General features: G+C 37.5%; 1 protein-coding gene across 3 annotated transcripts in view; it reads right to left on the bottom strand.

Moving 5' to 3' along the window:
- Positions 1–5,483: 5,483 nt before the first annotated feature.
- LOC106070803 (G-protein coupled receptor dmsr-1-like) overlaps positions 5,484–18,972 on the bottom strand; it is a 242,553-nt gene continuing 229,064 nt past the window's right edge. For all 3 annotated transcript variants that reach the window (XM_056008595.1, XM_056008596.1, XM_056008597.1), the window contains 3 exons: positions 13,137–13,292; positions 12,620–12,837; positions 5,484–9,144 (listed from right to left, as the gene is read on the bottom strand). In XM_056008595.1, the coding sequence (XP_055864570.1) occupies positions 8,340–9,144; positions 12,620–12,837; positions 13,137–13,199 (1,086 nt within the window). In that variant the 5' untranslated portion in view covers positions 13,200–13,292 and the 3' untranslated portion in view covers positions 5,484–8,339. The remainder of the gene's footprint in view (positions 9,145–12,619; positions 12,838–13,136; positions 13,293–18,972) is intronic.

Raw genomic sequence — 18,972 nt, 5'->3', positions numbered from 1 at the left:
TTATTATTATTATTATTATTATTACCACGTTATTTTCCTTCCTTTCATTAGTAAAACGTTTGTCAGTACTTTCAACAAATTTCGTTTATTTCATGCACCAAACTATTTGTCTCTCTAATATCTCCTCGGTCTTAATTCTCTAATGTTTAAACGCTTTCTACAAAGTGTGTTTGTGTGTGTGTGGAGGGGTGTTTAGGTGTATGTGTGTGTGGGTGTGTGTTTTTCTATGGTGACGGCGAGAAGAAGTTAGCGATTAGTTAGTGCCTATGCAGTGTGAATGATGCAAGATAAACGGCACTGTCGTCATCTGTATTGGTTACGCCAGACGAGTCCAGATTGCCAGAGTGTAAAGACGTGTTTTTGTAGTGAGTTAGATTTCGTTCAAAATACCATCTTATATTATGACTAGAGTCTCAAGTTGACTTTGTCTATATTGCAATAAAAGGTACATTTAGTATTGTTCACAAAGATATTATTCAAGTTATTTGTTGTATAAGTTAAGATAAAATACCAGCAGTTTGGTGCTACAGGTCAAAGACCGTCTACAACAGAGAGGGGGGGGGGGAGCCTGAGCTTATTTGAGATAGCTAAATGAATCAGCGCCCTCTTGCAAGAGAATAGACTTATATTGGATATTTTAAAATATCTCTTGCGTTTGATAAATTGCTTTCACAACGAGCAAAAAGTTCACCCACAGTTTCTCTTCAGTTCAACTACAGTTCATCCACAGTTTCTCTACAGTTCAACTACAGTTCATCTACAGTTTCTCTTCAGTTCAACTACAGTTCATCCACAGTTTCTCTACAGTTCAACTACAGTTCATCCACAGTTTCTCTACAGTTCATCCACAGTTTCTCTTCAGTTCAACTACAGTTCATCCACAGTTTCTCTACAGTTCAACTACAGTTCATCTACAGTTTCTCTTCAGTTCAACTACAGTTCATCCACAGTTTCTCTACAGTTCAACTACAGTTCATCCACAGTTTCTCTACAGTTCATCCACAGTTTCTCTACAGTTCAACTACAGTTCATCCACAGTTTCTCTTCAGTTCAACTACAGTTCATCCACAGTTTCTCTACAGTTCAACTACAGTTCATCCACAGTTTCTCTTCAGTTCAACTACAGTTCATCCACAGTTTCTCTTCAGTTCAACTACAGTTCATCCACAGTTTCTCTACAGTTCAACTACAGTTCATCTACAGTTTCTCTTCAGTTCAACTACAGTTCATCCACAGTTTCTCTACAGTTCAACTACAGTTCATCCACAGTTTCTCTACAGTTCATCCACAGTTTCTCTACAGTTCAACTACAGTTCATCCACAGTTTCTCTTCAGTTCAACTACAGTTCATCCACAGTTTCTCTACAGTTCAACTACAGTTCATCCACAGTTTCTCTACAGTTCAACTACAGTTCATCCACAGTTTCTCTACAGTTCAACCACAGTTTCTCTTCAGTTCAACTACAGTTCATCCACAGTTTCTCTACAGTTCAACTACAGTTCATCCACAGTTTCTCTACAGTTCAACCACAGTTTCTCTTCAGTTCAACCACAGTTTCTCTTCAGTTCAACTACAGTTCATCCACAGTTTCTCTTCAGTTCAACTACAGTTCATCCACAGTTTCTCTTCAGTTCATCCACAGTTTCTCTACAGTTCAATGCTCCCTCGAACATATCTTCCATGGCTCTTACTTGCTACCATTCTTATATTCAAAGTTCACTCCAACATGGTGTAATAATATACACTTAACGCAATCAATTCACACAATTATTCAAACCTGCTGTCGAGAATATTGAGCTGTCATTTTCACTTCAAAGTGACGTGAACACTTTACAGGTCAAGATGCATTGTGTGTCATTATAAATTAGCCTTTTATTTTTTTCAATCTTTTATTACCTACCAGTTTGACCTTATAGCAATCTCCACATCGTAATATTGGATAGGGGAATTCGTGTCTGAAACGAGGCTATGACAGTACTTGAAATTTTGTTTTAAGTTAGTCTAGGTCGTGAAGAAATACTGTATAGAGGCCTATTCCGAGTGTTCGTAGCGGCCGGATTGTTCAAATAGTGTCCTTCTTAAACGTAACTTACTAGCATTTGAATTGAAATTGCATATCTAAATTAAAAGATTTTATTTCATTTTAAAGAATAACTTTTCAAAATAATCCACCTCTTTTAAAACGATAATTTTTTTTTTTGTGATTAGAGAGTGCCTTTTGCAAGGTTCAAATGATAAAGACGTGACCCTGGATATTAATTCTTTGCGATTTGCAGGGAAACCCTAGTTTTTTTTTTTTACAAAGCTTATACCGACGCACTCTGTATGGTACAAATCTTTTACACGTTATTTCTCCAACTTTCCATTCTCGGATCAAGTTGAAACTTTACACAATTATATATTGTCGATGACACCACACGAATCTATTGAAAAAAAAAACTTCATTAATTAGTCGTTAGTACTCCTTTTTGTTTCAGAGACACTGTGGCCAACTAAGCTAAGAAAAGATACGCCTTGTGTAGAAAATAAGGTCGTTAGATATAATTTTAAAACTTATAATAGACTATAAAATCTTCGACTCTTATAAGTACTTGGATAGTTCAGTGGCTAACAAGCCGGCCTTCCAGCGTGGAGGCTCGAGTTCGAATTCTGACTCGATCAACTTTTCTTTTTTTTTTGAAAAGGCAGTACGGAAACCTTGTCCTAGATACCCCCGCCCAACTCTAACCTCCCCTCCCCTCCACTGGTCCACAAAAGCGATTGGACCTAGATTTACTCAAAGTTATGATTCATTCAAAATAATTGAATCAATTTCACTCAATATAAGCTCTATTCTCAAAAAGAGTATTTAAAAAAAAAATTTTGCTTCTTTTACGAAGAAAAGTCAAACGAAATAATAAGGTCAACGTGATCTTTAACTGGACTGAGTGGATTACTCTCTTCGTTTAAATGTATAAAATACAATAATGTCTCGATTATCTCCCTTGTAACATTTTCTTTTTAAAATCCGAAGTACTTTGATATCAATAATAAAGCTTAACAAAAAAAAAGAAGAAAATTATGAATCTTCCAGTTCAGAAATATTTGAGCGTTAAGATTGCACTTCGATACACAACCAAGCGTTTATAATAGATTTATTTAATGAAGGCAGGCGCAGGGGACGAAATGGATACTGATATAGATCCCCAGTTATCAAACATCTTTGCCTGTATAAATGTGGTAAGATATGCATGTCGCAACTGACTTTCAGTTGCCGCGTGAAACACTGCATTTATCCTTAATCCTCGGAATTATATTATTATTATTTAATGAACAGAAATAATCAAACGATTTGTCTTAAAAGCCCATTGAAGATGATGGCGAACAAGGTTTAATAACTAGAAGTGCCATGTTATTCCAAGATCGACCGATTAGATTTAACAATACAATGTATAGGATGGATGTTATATTTACTTTTTAGTCAAACCAAACCAACACAGAGATGGAGTTGTTTCTTTTTGACAAGCAGAAGACGACGATCATACCTGGCGCTTGGGAAGTATAAGAGCTAACTATCAACTAATAGAGTTTTGATGTATCAGAGTTCAGAATATAGAGAGTAGACTAAATGAGAATTGGACCAGCTCACATCAAAATTACAAGAAAAAGGACGCCTATTATAAGCTATCTCGACATGACAAACGCATAATTTTTCGACTCAAAAATCAGACACAACAGAACGAGACAACATATGTTCCGGATGTTTAAAACCGGGACATGCGAAACTTGCCCTTGTGGAGCATCACCAGAGACTGCTGACCATGTCCTTCAAAGCTGCATACTAGATCAAGAGGCCCGAACAAAACTCCAAAACTCCCCAAAACCTTCCTATAAAACAAAAACTATACGGAGAACTGCCTGAGTTTTAACAAACAAACAACAATTCTGTTAGATTATAGATTACAGACGTCCCTTCAATACAGGAGATAATTACGTCATGTGGACAATTGCCATAGAGATCTACAACAAAAACAACAACAAAAAAAAAAACACATCAATACAGAGAAGATTGTTTTTAGTCACATGATATCTTAATTTGTGTTCTAGGTCACGTGACATTAGTTTACTTGTTACAAATTTAAAGTATAATACAGTGAACAGAGGCGGGGGGTCTTGGTTAAATTTTTTATCAGGGCCACGAATATTTGTACAATGTGCTGATGGTGACAAAAGATTCTTTTAATCACTGAGCCCCCCTCCCCCACCATGAGGAGCTGAGTCTGGGGCGGTTGCATCACCCGCCACCCCCTAATGCCGCCTCCGGAGGGGGACAATATGACGAAAATGAAATGAAAGCCCATATATTATATAACATGGTAGATCTTCACCTAGACTACTTCATAGAGCACATCAGTCAATCATTCTTGTTCGTCTCTTGTTTACCATTCATTCATGTATGTCCTTTTAACCATCCATCCTCTATTTGTGTCTATTCAAATCCAAGCTTAAACACTTCTACAGGATCACAGGAAAATGTGAAGCTTATTACAACACTGGTGTGCTTTTGTTTTTAAATTTTGTTTTTAAATTCATCTGATTTTTAATTAAGTCATCAACACTTGTTTCTAGGGTTCCTGTACCATCGCTGTCCTATAACTCCATGATAATCCCAGACATTGAAAATAAAACCTCAGAAAATATTACAAAAAACTAGAAGAAAAGAAATGAATCAATAAATTAGTACACTGATGGTCAGACTTCAATGGTAGGAACATTATTCCATGAATGCATAACCAAAATTTTTAGAGTGTGAATTATCTAACAGTATCAACAGTTTTCATTGATTAAGATCTGCTAATTTCACTTACTTTGTGTTACAAATCTAACATTAAAATGTCAGGAAAAATAGATAAATACTTGTTGTAACATTAAAAATGGTCACACAAGTTAAAAAAAATCTAACATACAAGAAACAAATAAGTATTAATACTAAAAGTAAAAAATAAACCTATCCCTACTTTATTTCGAAATAATATAGCAAGCTAAACATTCCTATTACAGTTTAAATAATTTTGTGACACTTTGAATAAATATAGATATATAATAAATATCACAACAAAAGTGGGCACACTAGCGATTCTTTTTACTTGCATTGTACATTAGTTCTTTTCATATTATTTCCCCTTGCATGAGGGAGACCCTATGCAAAAAGAATATTACTGATATTCAGTAATAAGATAAATACAATATTTTTTTAGATACCCAGAGTTCCTTTGATGGAACAATAGACGTTTTAACGGTTAAAAAGTCCCTATTAATTCAATAACTAATGAAACGATCTTTCAGAATAAAAAAAAACAACTTTGTTTTTGTGCAGGCTCGATAAATTAATGTTGTTACTAGTAGGGACTGAAAGAAAAAAAAAAGGCGTTTTTAACCTATATTTGCGCCGCTAGCTCCATTCCCCCCCCCCCCCCCCCCAATTTTTTAAACCTTTGCAGTTATACAAAAAGAGGCTGCCAATCTGACCACTTGTACACATTTCTCAGGCTTGATGTACATACGGTACATTGTAACATGAAACATCAATTCTGTGTGAGTGTACAAACAAGGTTGATGAAACTCGTGTGCAGAAACGATGCACAGACCAAGACGTAACTTCACAACAAAACAACATTCTGAATTCTGTGTACAATATCAACAAACACACAACATTGTATGTATTGTAAATGTATATATATACAGTCCATGGGGGTCTAAGAAATATCATCGGAGGATCATGCGCTCCTCCTACAGAGGCATGAAAGATACCGATACTTGTGAAGAATGAGTTACCCAATGAAACGGAGAGTGATCTCCCCACGTACCAAAGACAAAATAGTTTCTCACCGATGCTAGATCTCCTCACATGAAAAGATATTTAGGAATAAACACACCAGAATATAGTTCTTTGTTTCTATTTTGACACATAAATAAATATTTATTCCTCTAAATACTTATATAGATCCTTCTATCAACGCTAATATATGAGATGAGTGCAAGCATGAAACTACATTTTTCTGCACGACATAGCGATCCAAAGCTCGCATTCAGTGTCATCAATGAAGGTTTTATGTGGCCAGCTCAACAACAAACGAACAAAGACCAATCTTCAGATTCAAAACACAAGTTCTAGAATCCCCAATTTAGTCACAAAGTCTTCAGTAAAAATCCACAATATGCAAAGGTCTGGATAAAAATACTCAGGGGCGGAATCACCGATAAAATTCATCACAAGTTAAGAAAAAGTCAGAGATTAGATCATGTTCAAACATTTTGACATAACACCTGAAGTATTGGTTTCAGCATACAAAGTGATAGTGCCCATCAACGGAGCTGGATCGAGACCAGTCGTCATAGTAAGCCTGCGACGTCACAACCTGTGGGTAGTGAAGACCAATGGCTCATCGCCACGTCATGGATCTGTACGTCAGACACGGGTCAGTATTCAGGCCTGCTATGACGATTGAGATCGGCTTGGTGGACATCGAGAGTCACTGTACTGATTGGTCTCGGCTTGGTGGACATCGAGAGTCACTGTACTGATTGGTCTCGGCTTGGTGGACATCGAGAGTCACTGTACTGATTGGTCTCGGCTTGGTGGACATCGAGAGTCACTGTATTGATTGGTCTCGGTCTAAGTCACAAAGCTTTCCATTCCTTGATGAAGTGACCATACAGTTATCATTCAGGGACAAATTAACACATGGCCCATAAATCTAGTCATTAGTCATATTCCCAATGTATTTTATATTAACACCTTTTGTATTCGCATAGTTGAACTATCTCCAGACTTTGATCGCTCAATAACGTTCTTTCAATATTTGCATTCTTACAAGTTTTCATGCTCTAAACTATGTAAATATAACAACCAACAAGCCATACGCAGTTGTGACAATGTGACAAGTGTATATACATTGTGACTCAGCAGCCTGGACGCATACATTAATGAGAAACTGTGAGACCAATCAATTCTACTGACATTATTTTCACTGGCCAGTATGTCCACACAAGCTGCATGCTAACACAAAACACTACAATGTGAACACGCAAGTGACAAAAAACATGACAATGCCAGAAAAGTCAATGCTAACATTTGTTCAATTCAGCTTTTATTGATTTCTAGGACTTGTTGACTTATTGAAAGCTGATCGATATGAGATTGACATATGTCTAGAAGCTGACTTGCTGATAAAGTGTACTAATAAAGTGGACAAGAGATACAGGCTTCGATCCAAAATGCCACAATAAAAAAAAAAATGCGTAAAAAAATCAAAACATTTGCACAATAAATTGAATGCCGCGGGAGACAGAAGAATTGAGACAATTTAACGCCATAAGCTTCGGAATACGAACAACCTGTAGATCTAGAATATTCTGCGACAAATTTGTGCTGACGTATGTCACGTGACCAACCATGCCAGGGATTTTAAGTTTATCTGGGTAGATAGTGCACATCAAGACAACAACATGAGAATGGTGTTTCACAAAGACGGGACGTTGAGATGACTCAAATTGAGGTATTCAGATCTAACAAAAACATTTGGTTCCAACTTTCAATAAAACTAAATCTATACGTGGCTGATCATTCTGTACCAGCTCTATTCGGTGTAAAAAAACAAAATGAACATTACAATGCCTGAAAAAAAATGAAGGGCTTAGTTTTACATGAACTGGAGAAAGTAAGAAACAATTATAAGAAGTAAAAACAAGAGAAAAAGACAAACCGTGGTTTGATGTTCATTGTATAAGAATATAAGAGAGAGAATTTTGTAAAAAGTTTTGAAAATAGCCTAATGGACAAATGAAATTTCTTCTGAAGCACATTTTAGATCAGTTTTAACTTGAATGCATTGGAAACATTTTATTTATTTTTGGAAATATTTGTAAATCTATTAACAACATGCAGAACAGAAAAAAAATTATATGAAGATCAATACCCTTCCAATAAAAGACAATAAAAATAAATAAATAATAAAAACAATAAAAAAACAAAACAATAAAAAGATGAATTGAGCTTATCTGTGACCTACAATTTTATACTTTTACCATTATACCATTTACAACATTATATTAAGGTCCTGAGTGTTCACGGCCTGATGACAACATCGTTTGGCAGAACTCAACATTAGTTTGAGAACCATTGAATTGATTTGCACCTTACAGAGACACACAGAGCACAGATACAGCGTCTTAGAATCACGAACCATCACCTTATCTCCTTGCTTCAGTCAAACGGCGACTTTCCCAGCAATAACGGACCGATAGCGACTTTGTAGCAAGTACTTTATTGACGAGCTTGAAGTACTTTGTAAGTAGGTCAAACTGGAGCAGGCGGAGTCTTTGAGTACTTCGTACTTTGAAGAGCACTCGTGTGGCCGCACTTCTTGCAGGTAGTCCTGTGCACGCATGCGCAGCTGATGTCCAAGAGCGTGTTCCGGTACTGAGTGCTCATGGCGATGTAGGTGATGAAGTTGGTGGCGCTGTTGATGAGCGCCAAGAGGTCGATAAAGTCCCCGAGCAGGGCGTAGACTTCCCTGAAGAAGCCATCCACGAAGATGCAGAGGAGGATAAGGATGGACTGGGGCAGCTCCGAGATTATGTACAGCGCGATGATAGCGAGGAGCATGACTGTTGTGCGCCTCGTTTGGGAGTTGGTGTTGCTGGTCGCGTTCTCGCCTTTCAGCCTCCGTGTCCTCTTGTTGGCCACCTTGAGCGTGTGCAGAAGGAGACCGCCAAAGAAGGTGATCAGCGTGCAGGGTATGATCTTTCCCATCACCGCGTAGATGAAGAAGTTCACGGTGTGCAGGACGTTGCCGTCGTTCTGCCCGAAGGACGGGACCTTAAGGTGCCAGTTGGTTTTCCCTGTCTCATTGTTGTGGCAAGGCACGACCTCCGTGGCCAGGCAGTTGGGGATAATGAGGAGCACCGTCCCGAGGAAGGTGGCGATAATGACGATGATGGTGGAGCGGCTTTCGAGCGTCTTGGCCCCGCGCGCAGTGGGGCGCACGAAGAAGTAGCGCATCACGGCCATGATGACCCCTAGCCATAGCGATGACGTATGCGATATCAAGGTCAGGTTCATGTGGACAGCGAGAAACGTTAACCAAGGGAGACTAGTTAGTCTGAAAAAAAAAAGAGAAAGACAATAAACTAAAAGAGAGAGTTACCTTTCTTGACAAGAGTAATCTCTAGGGAAAGGGAGAGAACACTTAGTTTTATTGAGCTGACAAAGCTTAATGAAATAACATAAAAACATAAACAGGTTTTTAGCATGTGGAAAGGTTTAATGTGGCGAGACATGAAAGTCTCTGTTGTCCTCTAGTTTTAAACCTAGTATCAGACAACAGCAACTGGACACCACGATGACCCGCTAACTATTGTAAACAAAAAAACGGAAACTAGAACTTTATGGACATATTACAAAGTCTTCGGGGCTTGCAAAGTCCTTCCATCAGGGAACAGCACCAAGAAAAAGAAGAAGAGGCAGACAGAGAAAGCGATGGGAAGACAACATAAAAGATCGGACTGGCCTGCCATTGAAAGAGGCTCTATCCAAGGCAAAAGACAGAAGAAGGAGAAAGACGGTTGACCAATCTTGTGTGGTGCCCCAAAGATCCAACAGACTAAGTGATAGGTAAAGGGGAATTTCAAACCTTAACATTTAATTTCATTGTAAGGAGATTACAGATAGACAACATAATTAAAAAAGATTGACTTTGAACACAATATACATAAAACACATTTTAGAATAGGACAAAGATTTGGGTCCATGTAATTAGCAAAACATTGAAAATACTTTTAAAAAAATAAAATACCTCCATTTTACAACTTATAGAGTGACTGTTTCTCTCTTAATAACTAATGATTAAAAAAATGGACGGTGGACCATCGCATATCACACGAGCAGGCAGCCAGCCAGGTTACAGTCTAAATTCAGATAATTGTGTTTATAATTTATCGCCAGAATCCTCCATTACAGTTTTATGGTTCTCAACATTAGTTTTATTTTATCCTTTTTTAGCGGCCCCCGATAGGGGAAAAGACGCTATTAGTTTTGTGCGAAATGTCTGTCCGTCTGTCCGTCACTCCCGTTTAGATCTCGCAAACTAGAAAAGATATTGAAATATTATAGACCATTCAAAGTTCTGATGCAACGGCTACTTTTTTTTCCCTGAAAGCGAAAAATCTAATTTTTAAAATTAGTTATGCAAGCAGTTTTTTAAAGAGAAAAAGCTAATTAGTATGCATTTTAAGTTAAACCTAATTTAAAACAAATAGTAATCTTATAAACTACATTTTCTTGAACCATTTTTATTTTGAGAGGAATATATCTTATCCTAACCTATCCTATTAATAAAAAAAAAAAAAAAAAAAAAAAAAAAGCCCACAAAAGAGGCTAGATGGCCCATAAAAGAGGCATATAAAGCCCAAAAAAGAGGCAAAGAAAAGAGGCATAAAGCCCAAGGATTCCTATGATGATAAAGCTAAAACTGAATAGCGCAAATTCTGAGGTTTCCTTTTAAAAAAAAAAAAAAAAAAAAAAAGAACTCGAATAAGAGATTGAGCCTTTTCAAAACAATTACATTATTTATAAGACTTCAGTTAGACCAGGAGAGGCGCGGTAAAGTGCTTGGCTTCCGAACCGAGGGTCCCGGGTTCGAATCCTGGGGAAGACTGGGATTTTCAACTTCGGAATCCTTGGGCGCCGCTGAGTCTACCCAGCTCTATTGGGTACCTGGCATTAGTTGAGGAAAAGTAAAGGCGGTTGGTCGTTATGCTGGCTACATGACACCCTCGTTAACCGTAGGCCACAAAAACAGATAAACTTTAAATCATCTGCCCTATAGAACACAAGTTCTGAAAGGGGAACTAGTTAGGCCATGTTCACATCTAACTTTGCATTCACTTGCACCTATCCTTTGATCTGCTGAACCGTTGGGGCACTACACAAGATCTGTCAACCTTCTTTCTCCATTCTTATCTCTCATTTGTCTTTGATATAATTTCATTTGGATGTTCTTTCTGAAAATATTGAAGCCTGCCTGGGTGGACTACTTCGGGGGCCGATTTTAAGTTTGTGTTTCCACACAAACTGTCTTTGTAACCTTGTTTTTTTATCATACAGTTGGGTAAGCTTTAACATAATAGTAAATTATTTCATATGTCTTTAATTATTGAAAAACAAATCCTCATATAAACAATTAAATCCAAAGCAAAGGACAGAGAGCTACTTACTACATATAAGCCAGGGCACTGAACCCAGCTACTGACTACCTATAGTCAGCCAGGGCACTGAACCCAGCTACTTACTACCTATAGTGAGCCTGGGCACTGAACCCAGTTACTTACTACCTATAGTGAGCCAGGGCACTTAACCCAGCTACTCGCTACCTATAGTCAGCCAGGGCACTGAACCCAGCTACTCGCTACCTATAGTCAGCCAGGGCACTGAACCCAGGTACTCGCTACCTATAGTGAGCCAGGGTACTGAACCCAGCTACTTACTACCTATAGTGAGCCAGGGCACTGAACCCAGCTACTTACTACCTATAGTGAGCCTGGGCACTGAACCCAGCTACTTACTACCTATAGTCAGCCAGGGCACTGAACCCAGCTACTTACTACCTATAGTCAGCCAGGGCACTGAACCCAGCTACTTACTACCTATAGTGAACCAGGGCACTGAACCCAGCTACTTACTACCTATAGTCAGCCAGGGCACTGAACCCAGCTACTTACTACCTATAGTCAGCCAGGGCACTGAACCCAGCTACTTACTACCTACAGTCAGCCAGGGCACTGAACCCAGCTACTTACTACCTATAGTGAACCAGGGCACTGAACCCAGCTACTTACTACCTATAGTCAGCCAGGGCACTGAACCCAGCTACTTACTACCTATAGTCAGCCAGGGCACTGAACCCAGCTACTTACTACCTATAGTCAGCCAGGGCACTGAACCCAGCTACTGACTACCTATAGTGAACCAGGGCACTGAACCCAGCTACTTACTACCTATAGTCAGCCAGGGCACTGAACCCAGCTACTTACTACCTATAGTGAACCAGGGCACTGAACCCAGATACTTACTACCTATAGTCAGCCAGGGCACTGAACCCAGCTACTGACTACCTATAGTCAGCCAGGGCACTGAACCCAGCTACTTACTACCTATAGTCAGCCAGGGCACTGAACCCAGCTACTTACTACCTATAGTCAGCCAGGGCACTGAACCCAGCTACTGACTACCTATAGTGAACCAGGGCACTGAACCCAGCTACTTACTACCTATAGTCAGCCAGGGCACTGAACCCAGGTACTCGCTACCTATAGTGAGCCAGGGCACTGAACCCAGCTACTCGCTACCTATAGTGAGCCAGGGCACTGAACCCAGCTACTTACTACCTATAGTGAACCAGGGCACTGAACCCAGCTACTTACTACCTATAGTCAGCCAGGGCACTGAACCCAGCTACTGACTACCTATAGTGAACCAGGGCACTGAACCCAGCTACTTACTACCTATAGTCAGCCAGGGCACTGAACCCAGCTACTTACTACCTATAGTCAGCCAGGGCACTGAACCCAGCTACTTACTTGGCCTCTTCGTCCATGATGTAATAGTAATAGGTAAATGGAATTGACGAGGACATGGTGATCATGTCAGCCACGGCGATGCCTGTCAGGATACAGTTGATGCTGTTCCGCATGCTTGGCTTGGTCAGGACAATGATGTTAATGACGTTGGTGATGACGCCATAAATGCAGATGACCAGTGCCGGGTAGCAGTGCACATCGCGGTAGCGTACACTGACCTGAGGGGGAAATAAATGCAGGACTTAAAGTGTTGCATGTGCTGATATCACTCCTCCCCCCCCCTCTCTTCACTCTGTATCTCTCACTTAACACAAGCTCAACATTCTTTCCAGTAAGTCATCTATCTAATCTATCTATTTATCTATCTATCTATCTATCTATCTATCTATCTATCTATCTATCTATCTATCTATCTATCTATCTATATATCTATCTATCTATCTATATATCTATCTATCTATCTATCTATCTATCTATCTATCTATCTATCTATCTATCTATCTATCTAACGACTTACCAGTAGCAGTGTGGAGGCGCTGTAGTTCGAACTGCTGTTATAATCTCGATCACAGAGTTCCATGTTGACGTTATGTTTTCAAATTACTTTCGCCACCCTATGAGTACCATATCCACTGGTTCGGATTCACAGTTTTTAAACTCAGGTCAGCTTAGCCTGCAATGAAATAGACAAACATTGACCTTTGACTCTTGAATAATTGATGACGTAGTACACTAACGCACAAAAGAGGAAACTTCATCAATGGGAAATTCGGAATATCGTACAATAATGACGAAATGGCCGAGTATTTGTTGTGATCTAGTATCGTACTTTTAAAGAATAGTACCGAATTTGATTAAAGTCTTTTCTATAAACATCTGACCTCGCAGCTAAAATAAAAGTATAGTCAGATATAAAATCGAACTCAACAAGGTTCAAAGTTTTTAAACCTTGGACGCTCAGACGACATACTGGTTCACTAACCACAGAAAAAATAGAGAACAGCAAAACAATAGAAATCTTTCGATTATTTGACGAATTACCTACAAAGATAATCTTCGTTCATAGACTACCTATGTAAAGAAAATTAAATTATAAATGAATTTTTTGTTTTAAATCTTTTATTAATCTATATCTCTGAGACAAATTCTCTATCTCTTTACAGGGCAAATCTAGAGAGTAATCTGTAAGATTTGGTGACTAACGAGTATTCTAAATCTATCCAATAACTCGTAGACCCAAGCGTGATAACTCTCTTAGAGGTATTAGGCCGCAGGTTTAACTCATCGCGTCCCCTTCCCTCACGCTATCTACGACATACATAATTACTTCCCTTTCAAGTCGTCTGTTTGCCTGTTCGAGATAGCGCCAGGAAGTGTCGGCAGCGCCTCGTCTTTCGAGACCTATTTCAAGGTGAATGTACTTAACAACGATCTTTAGTTTCAGTAAGTGGACCTAGATCTAGGCTATATGAATATGATAAAGTCTAATACATCATTTTATATATCATTTAATAACTTCATATTGAAATAAATCTATTCCATTTCTGAAATCGTGACAACAAAAATGGCTGACAGGGAAAACAGCTTATAGGATTGTTTCGAAATTATTGCATGGCTACAACATTTAAATTCACTATACATCTAAATTAGGTATTACAACGTAAAGTAACAAAATACATAACACACTGAACCATAACTTAGAACTATTAAAACACATCCTGATAAAATAATCAGAAAGACACACTGACCTAACAGCAGCGGGAAGCTCACTCCCCCATACATTGTTCAGAAAGATTGCACCAGAGCGCACTTAGCATATTGAACTAGAATTAAACATGCCCACACAAAAACTTAATCAGAATATTCACAATTAGCCCAGCATGGGTTAACTACTAATATAAAGAGCCCCCCACATTGCACAGAGGAGCAAGCAACTAAAGCATATTTAACAACTGGTCAAGAAAGAAAATATGAACTACTCTTATTGCATGTGGGAAATCAATACGCTTCTTTAATGTCACAAATTTGTATTTTATGCCGAATGCCATTTTATTTAAAAAGTTGGGCATTAGACTTTAAAAAAAAAAAAAGATGAATTGAAAAATTTGTTGCTTAATTCCAGTCGACTAAACAAGTTTCGGAAGACTGGTCAACTTAACATTTTTAAATTTTTTATTAGCTTGAAAAATAAAGTAATTTTGAAATGCTCTGTTTATTTACATAAAATACTGACTAGATTGTCAGCTACAATGAGCCAATACAGTGGCTTGTTATGATGGAAATATAACAGAAAAAAATTCATTCAAACTCAGACGTTGAACATTATAAAGAAAACTATGTGGCGATTTTTTTTTGGTACTAAATAGAAGACAAAAAGTTTGTAAGTTCTGTGCTTAGCAAAAGTATTTGTGTATGTATAATGTTTTACATGTTCCGGATGTTCCTCCAGAGGGCAGGGTATGAACCCAGGACCATAGAGACGACCGAACTACAATGCAGCGTGCATACCGCACGATCAGGAGGCCATCTCTACCTCTTTTGTCGGCTACGGTGACAACAACGAAAAAACTTTGTGACTTTTTCATGGTCCAAACGATCAATCAGACAGTTTGTCACGTGAAAATGCTTTGAAAGATAATTGTATGTAATTATGGCCAGTGTCGGAGAAGTTTTGCAAAAGATTAATGGGATATGCTAAGCAAGTTAAAATCAAACTTTTCTCAATTTGCATTTAAAAAAAAAACCCAACTCATTTGATTAACAAGAAATGGAAACGGTTTGCAACAAGCGACTTAAGTAAATCCTACAAACAAAAGGAATTAATTTGCGTACAGAAATCTATTAAGTTGGCATATTTTCAAATCTTTGGTAGCCTAATAACCATTGTCATGGATGAATATGTGTAGGGTATGCACAATCTGTTTTTATTTATACATGTCAGTAGAAATACCTGAATGACTGACCAAAAGTCTGTTAGTTTTCACGAAGTCAGAAGCCAGTGTGTGATACATAATATCAAGAATAATAAAGTCTTGAGTTCGTTTTGACCAAGTTATCTAGTGTCTTGTTATGTCAGCTGAACCAAGGGACACATAGACTTGGTGAGAAACTAATGTAGTTTCTATAGAGCTAGATAGAATTGAAAACTGTAAGAACCACATTTCTCAAACTTAAAAGATCCTAAGGATGTATTTCACCACTATGCTAAGATCCCGTATAAAAGAAATGGCTACTTTGTCTGTTTTTCGTAGACAACCAACAAATGTAATACACAAAAATATTCTTTTCGCCCCTAATGTGAACATGACTTATTTTGGAGAACTTTTGGCTTTTAGATGTTCTATCTATAAGATTAGCTTTAAGATTTTCCCAGAGTTTCGCTAGAAACATCTCGTGCGTCGACTTCCCATCATGGTAACCAAGGTTCACGATGTCCTTGCGCCGAGCCTCATGCAATGTTAAAACTGGCCTCGCCCCAGAGTGCTCTGGGAAGTACACTGACACGTGTCACTTCCCCACGTGACACGTCGAGCGGCTGTCAGTACAGCGATTAAAAAAAAAGAAAGTGACCATAATTTATTCACGCTCTTCCAATAAAACGGGAACAATTAAAAGGGGAAGACAATGGCTCAATACAAATGTAGCGTTCAATTAATTTAGTCCAACTACAATGGCATTACTTGCTGTGGGGTGTGTGTGTGGAGGGGGGGGGGAATGAGGTTACTGGTCTCGAATTGTACTATAGTACGGTAACTTTGTGCATTAAAGTGTCCCGCAGACGTTATGGTGTTATAGGTTTAGAATATAATAATAATAATATAATAATAATAATAATCTTTATTATCCGTAAAGAAATTTGTCTTACAATTTGTGCATTACACCAAACAAAAAACATTATAACTATAAGAATGGTGGTCTGGGAAATGACGAGACTATAAATAGACTATTTTAGACGGAAATGATGGGAAATTAACAAAATAAGGAATTATGGGAAGATGACAGTTGAAGTGACGAACTCACTCTTTTAGCAAGCAAGATGTTAGTTGTGTTTTAGAACTGTGACATTAGGACTGAGCCCTATTATTGTGTATTAGATAATATTTCTCAAGTTTATAAAGTCTTATCAAGTTATCCATAGACTTTAATATATGTTGTGTGGTTTGAATCGAACTTCAGTTAGTCAGACTTCATGAAAGTACATAAAATATATAGATCTATATTTTCAACAACAGACCACATCCAACAATGGTAACTTGAATAATGGGAACAAAATAATTGCAGCAGTTTCTTTGTATCATTTAAAAATCCATCTTTATGTTTCATTCCCAAACCTGAAACTGAAGTAGATGAACATGTCTGTTACGATTCTGAAATCGAAGTCTACAAAATATATCCTCCACGACTTGTTCGCCACTGAGCTATCGATATACTTATAAAAGTAGATGGTTTTATCGTCTAGAATTAGTTTTAAAATTTTAGCGAAGAACCCCATTCTCAACACAATGCTTATCCCCCTCTTAGCTTAATGGGCCCTACTGCCACTATATAAAGCAAAATTAATGAATTACGACTTATTGATTAAATAACTGGTAACTTTTTTTCATTGATTCGTGTATTGTCCACGACAATGAATAATTGTGAAAGGTTTCAGTTTGACCCGAGATTAGGATGTGGGAGAAGTAAGGTGTACAAGATTCCAGCCTGACACAGACTGAGTTGATATTACCTTTGTAAAGCGTCGTCCCAGTAAGGCCAACTAGGTCATCAATAAAATGTTGAAACGCCACAGAAAAGAATGTGTCTCTATAAATAGCACACTAAATGAGTCGCATTAGCGAATCTGAATTATCTAGGAATTAACCAAATCTTAATGTCTCAATAAGAATTTTAATTAAATGTAAAATAATGAAAATCATATGTAAAATATAATGATAATCATATATAAAATAAAATTATATGTAAAACAATGATAATTATATGTAAAATAATGATAATTATAAGTAAAAAAAATACCTTTTTCACAAGACTACACACTACGCCGACAATGTCTCGATATTGATGTATATATATGAACATTACTTATATACTAAACGACTGATAACACTTATTTTGTTTTTATTAATATAAAGATTCCATTCTTCATCCTTCTTTCTGTTAAAAAAAAAGTGATACTTTTAATTACTAAGAGAAATGACATTAATTTTTAGTAGCAATCACACATGCAATCGGAGCCGACATAGAACATCCAGTTACCCTAAACCTAGCCCTGATACACATAATATACCGGTACATACTTTGCATACACTCTGACCCGGAAGTAATGAAAGAATTCAAACTTGTCTTTCTCTTTGCCGCCTTGCTTTTTTTTTTTAAAAACACAAATTCTGAAAATAGACACAGACTGTCTTGAAGACCATGTCTGCTCAATAATTCTAGCCACTCACTGTCAGATGACATCCGCTGGGTCAAGTCGACACATCTAGACCCACAAAATACAATTACCCAGATGAAATTTAACTCTTTTTTTCAAGTTAATAGAAGATTTTTTTTTTCTTTGAAAGCTTTCAAGATTTTTTTCTAAAATAAATGTCGACTTTTACATAGACTTTTACATAGATAAAGGAAGAAAACTGGTCAAATGAAGTTTTGATTTTCATTCTCGGAGGTGTCAAAAAAATGACACTTATTTGAAAGAACCATCACACAGAATTGTGACATTTTACGCCTCGAGAGACCATCTTTTCCCTTAGCTACTTCTTCTGTGACTAAAGAGGCCAATCATTGACATACAACCAACGTCATGGGTTAGGCATTTGTAATGACCAGTCGCTGCAGCGTTTTCAGACTTTTTTCTACTTCTGGTGTGTTTACTATAGGCCATTCAGGATTTCTCCTTTTTGCTTGCCCTCCATATGGACTTATCATGTGCTTTTTAAAAATTACAATACCTCTATTCAGGTAGCTCCTTCCTGGTGGGTGGACGCTGATCTCGAATACTGCTCTAACGATTTTCCTAAACAATTTAACAGTTGATGTATATCGCTTAGAAAAGAATGACTAGCTCGTTGATCATACGGGGGAAACTCTAGTTTCAGAAGTAAAAAATAAATAAATGTAAATTTGGCTAGAGACTTTAAAATCTATCTAGATCTAGAGCCAACATGGCGTAGTCAACCGTATTAGCCTAATTTTGCGATAACAGTAAATTTAAAGCTGCCTCAATTTTATTGAAGTCTATAAGCGTTGCTTTTATTTTTATGTAAATCTAGAAGTAGATCTAAACTAGATTTTATAAGTTTTAAATTAAAAATTTATATATAAAAAAAATTATCAAGTAATTAAATCATCCCCGC

This window comes from Biomphalaria glabrata, chromosome 13, assembly GCF_947242115.1.
Source record: "Biomphalaria glabrata chromosome 13, xgBioGlab47.1, whole genome shotgun sequence".
NCBI lineage: Eukaryota > Metazoa > Mollusca > Gastropoda > Planorbidae > Biomphalaria > Biomphalaria glabrata.
This window is presented reverse-complemented; position numbering and strand designations above follow the sequence as displayed.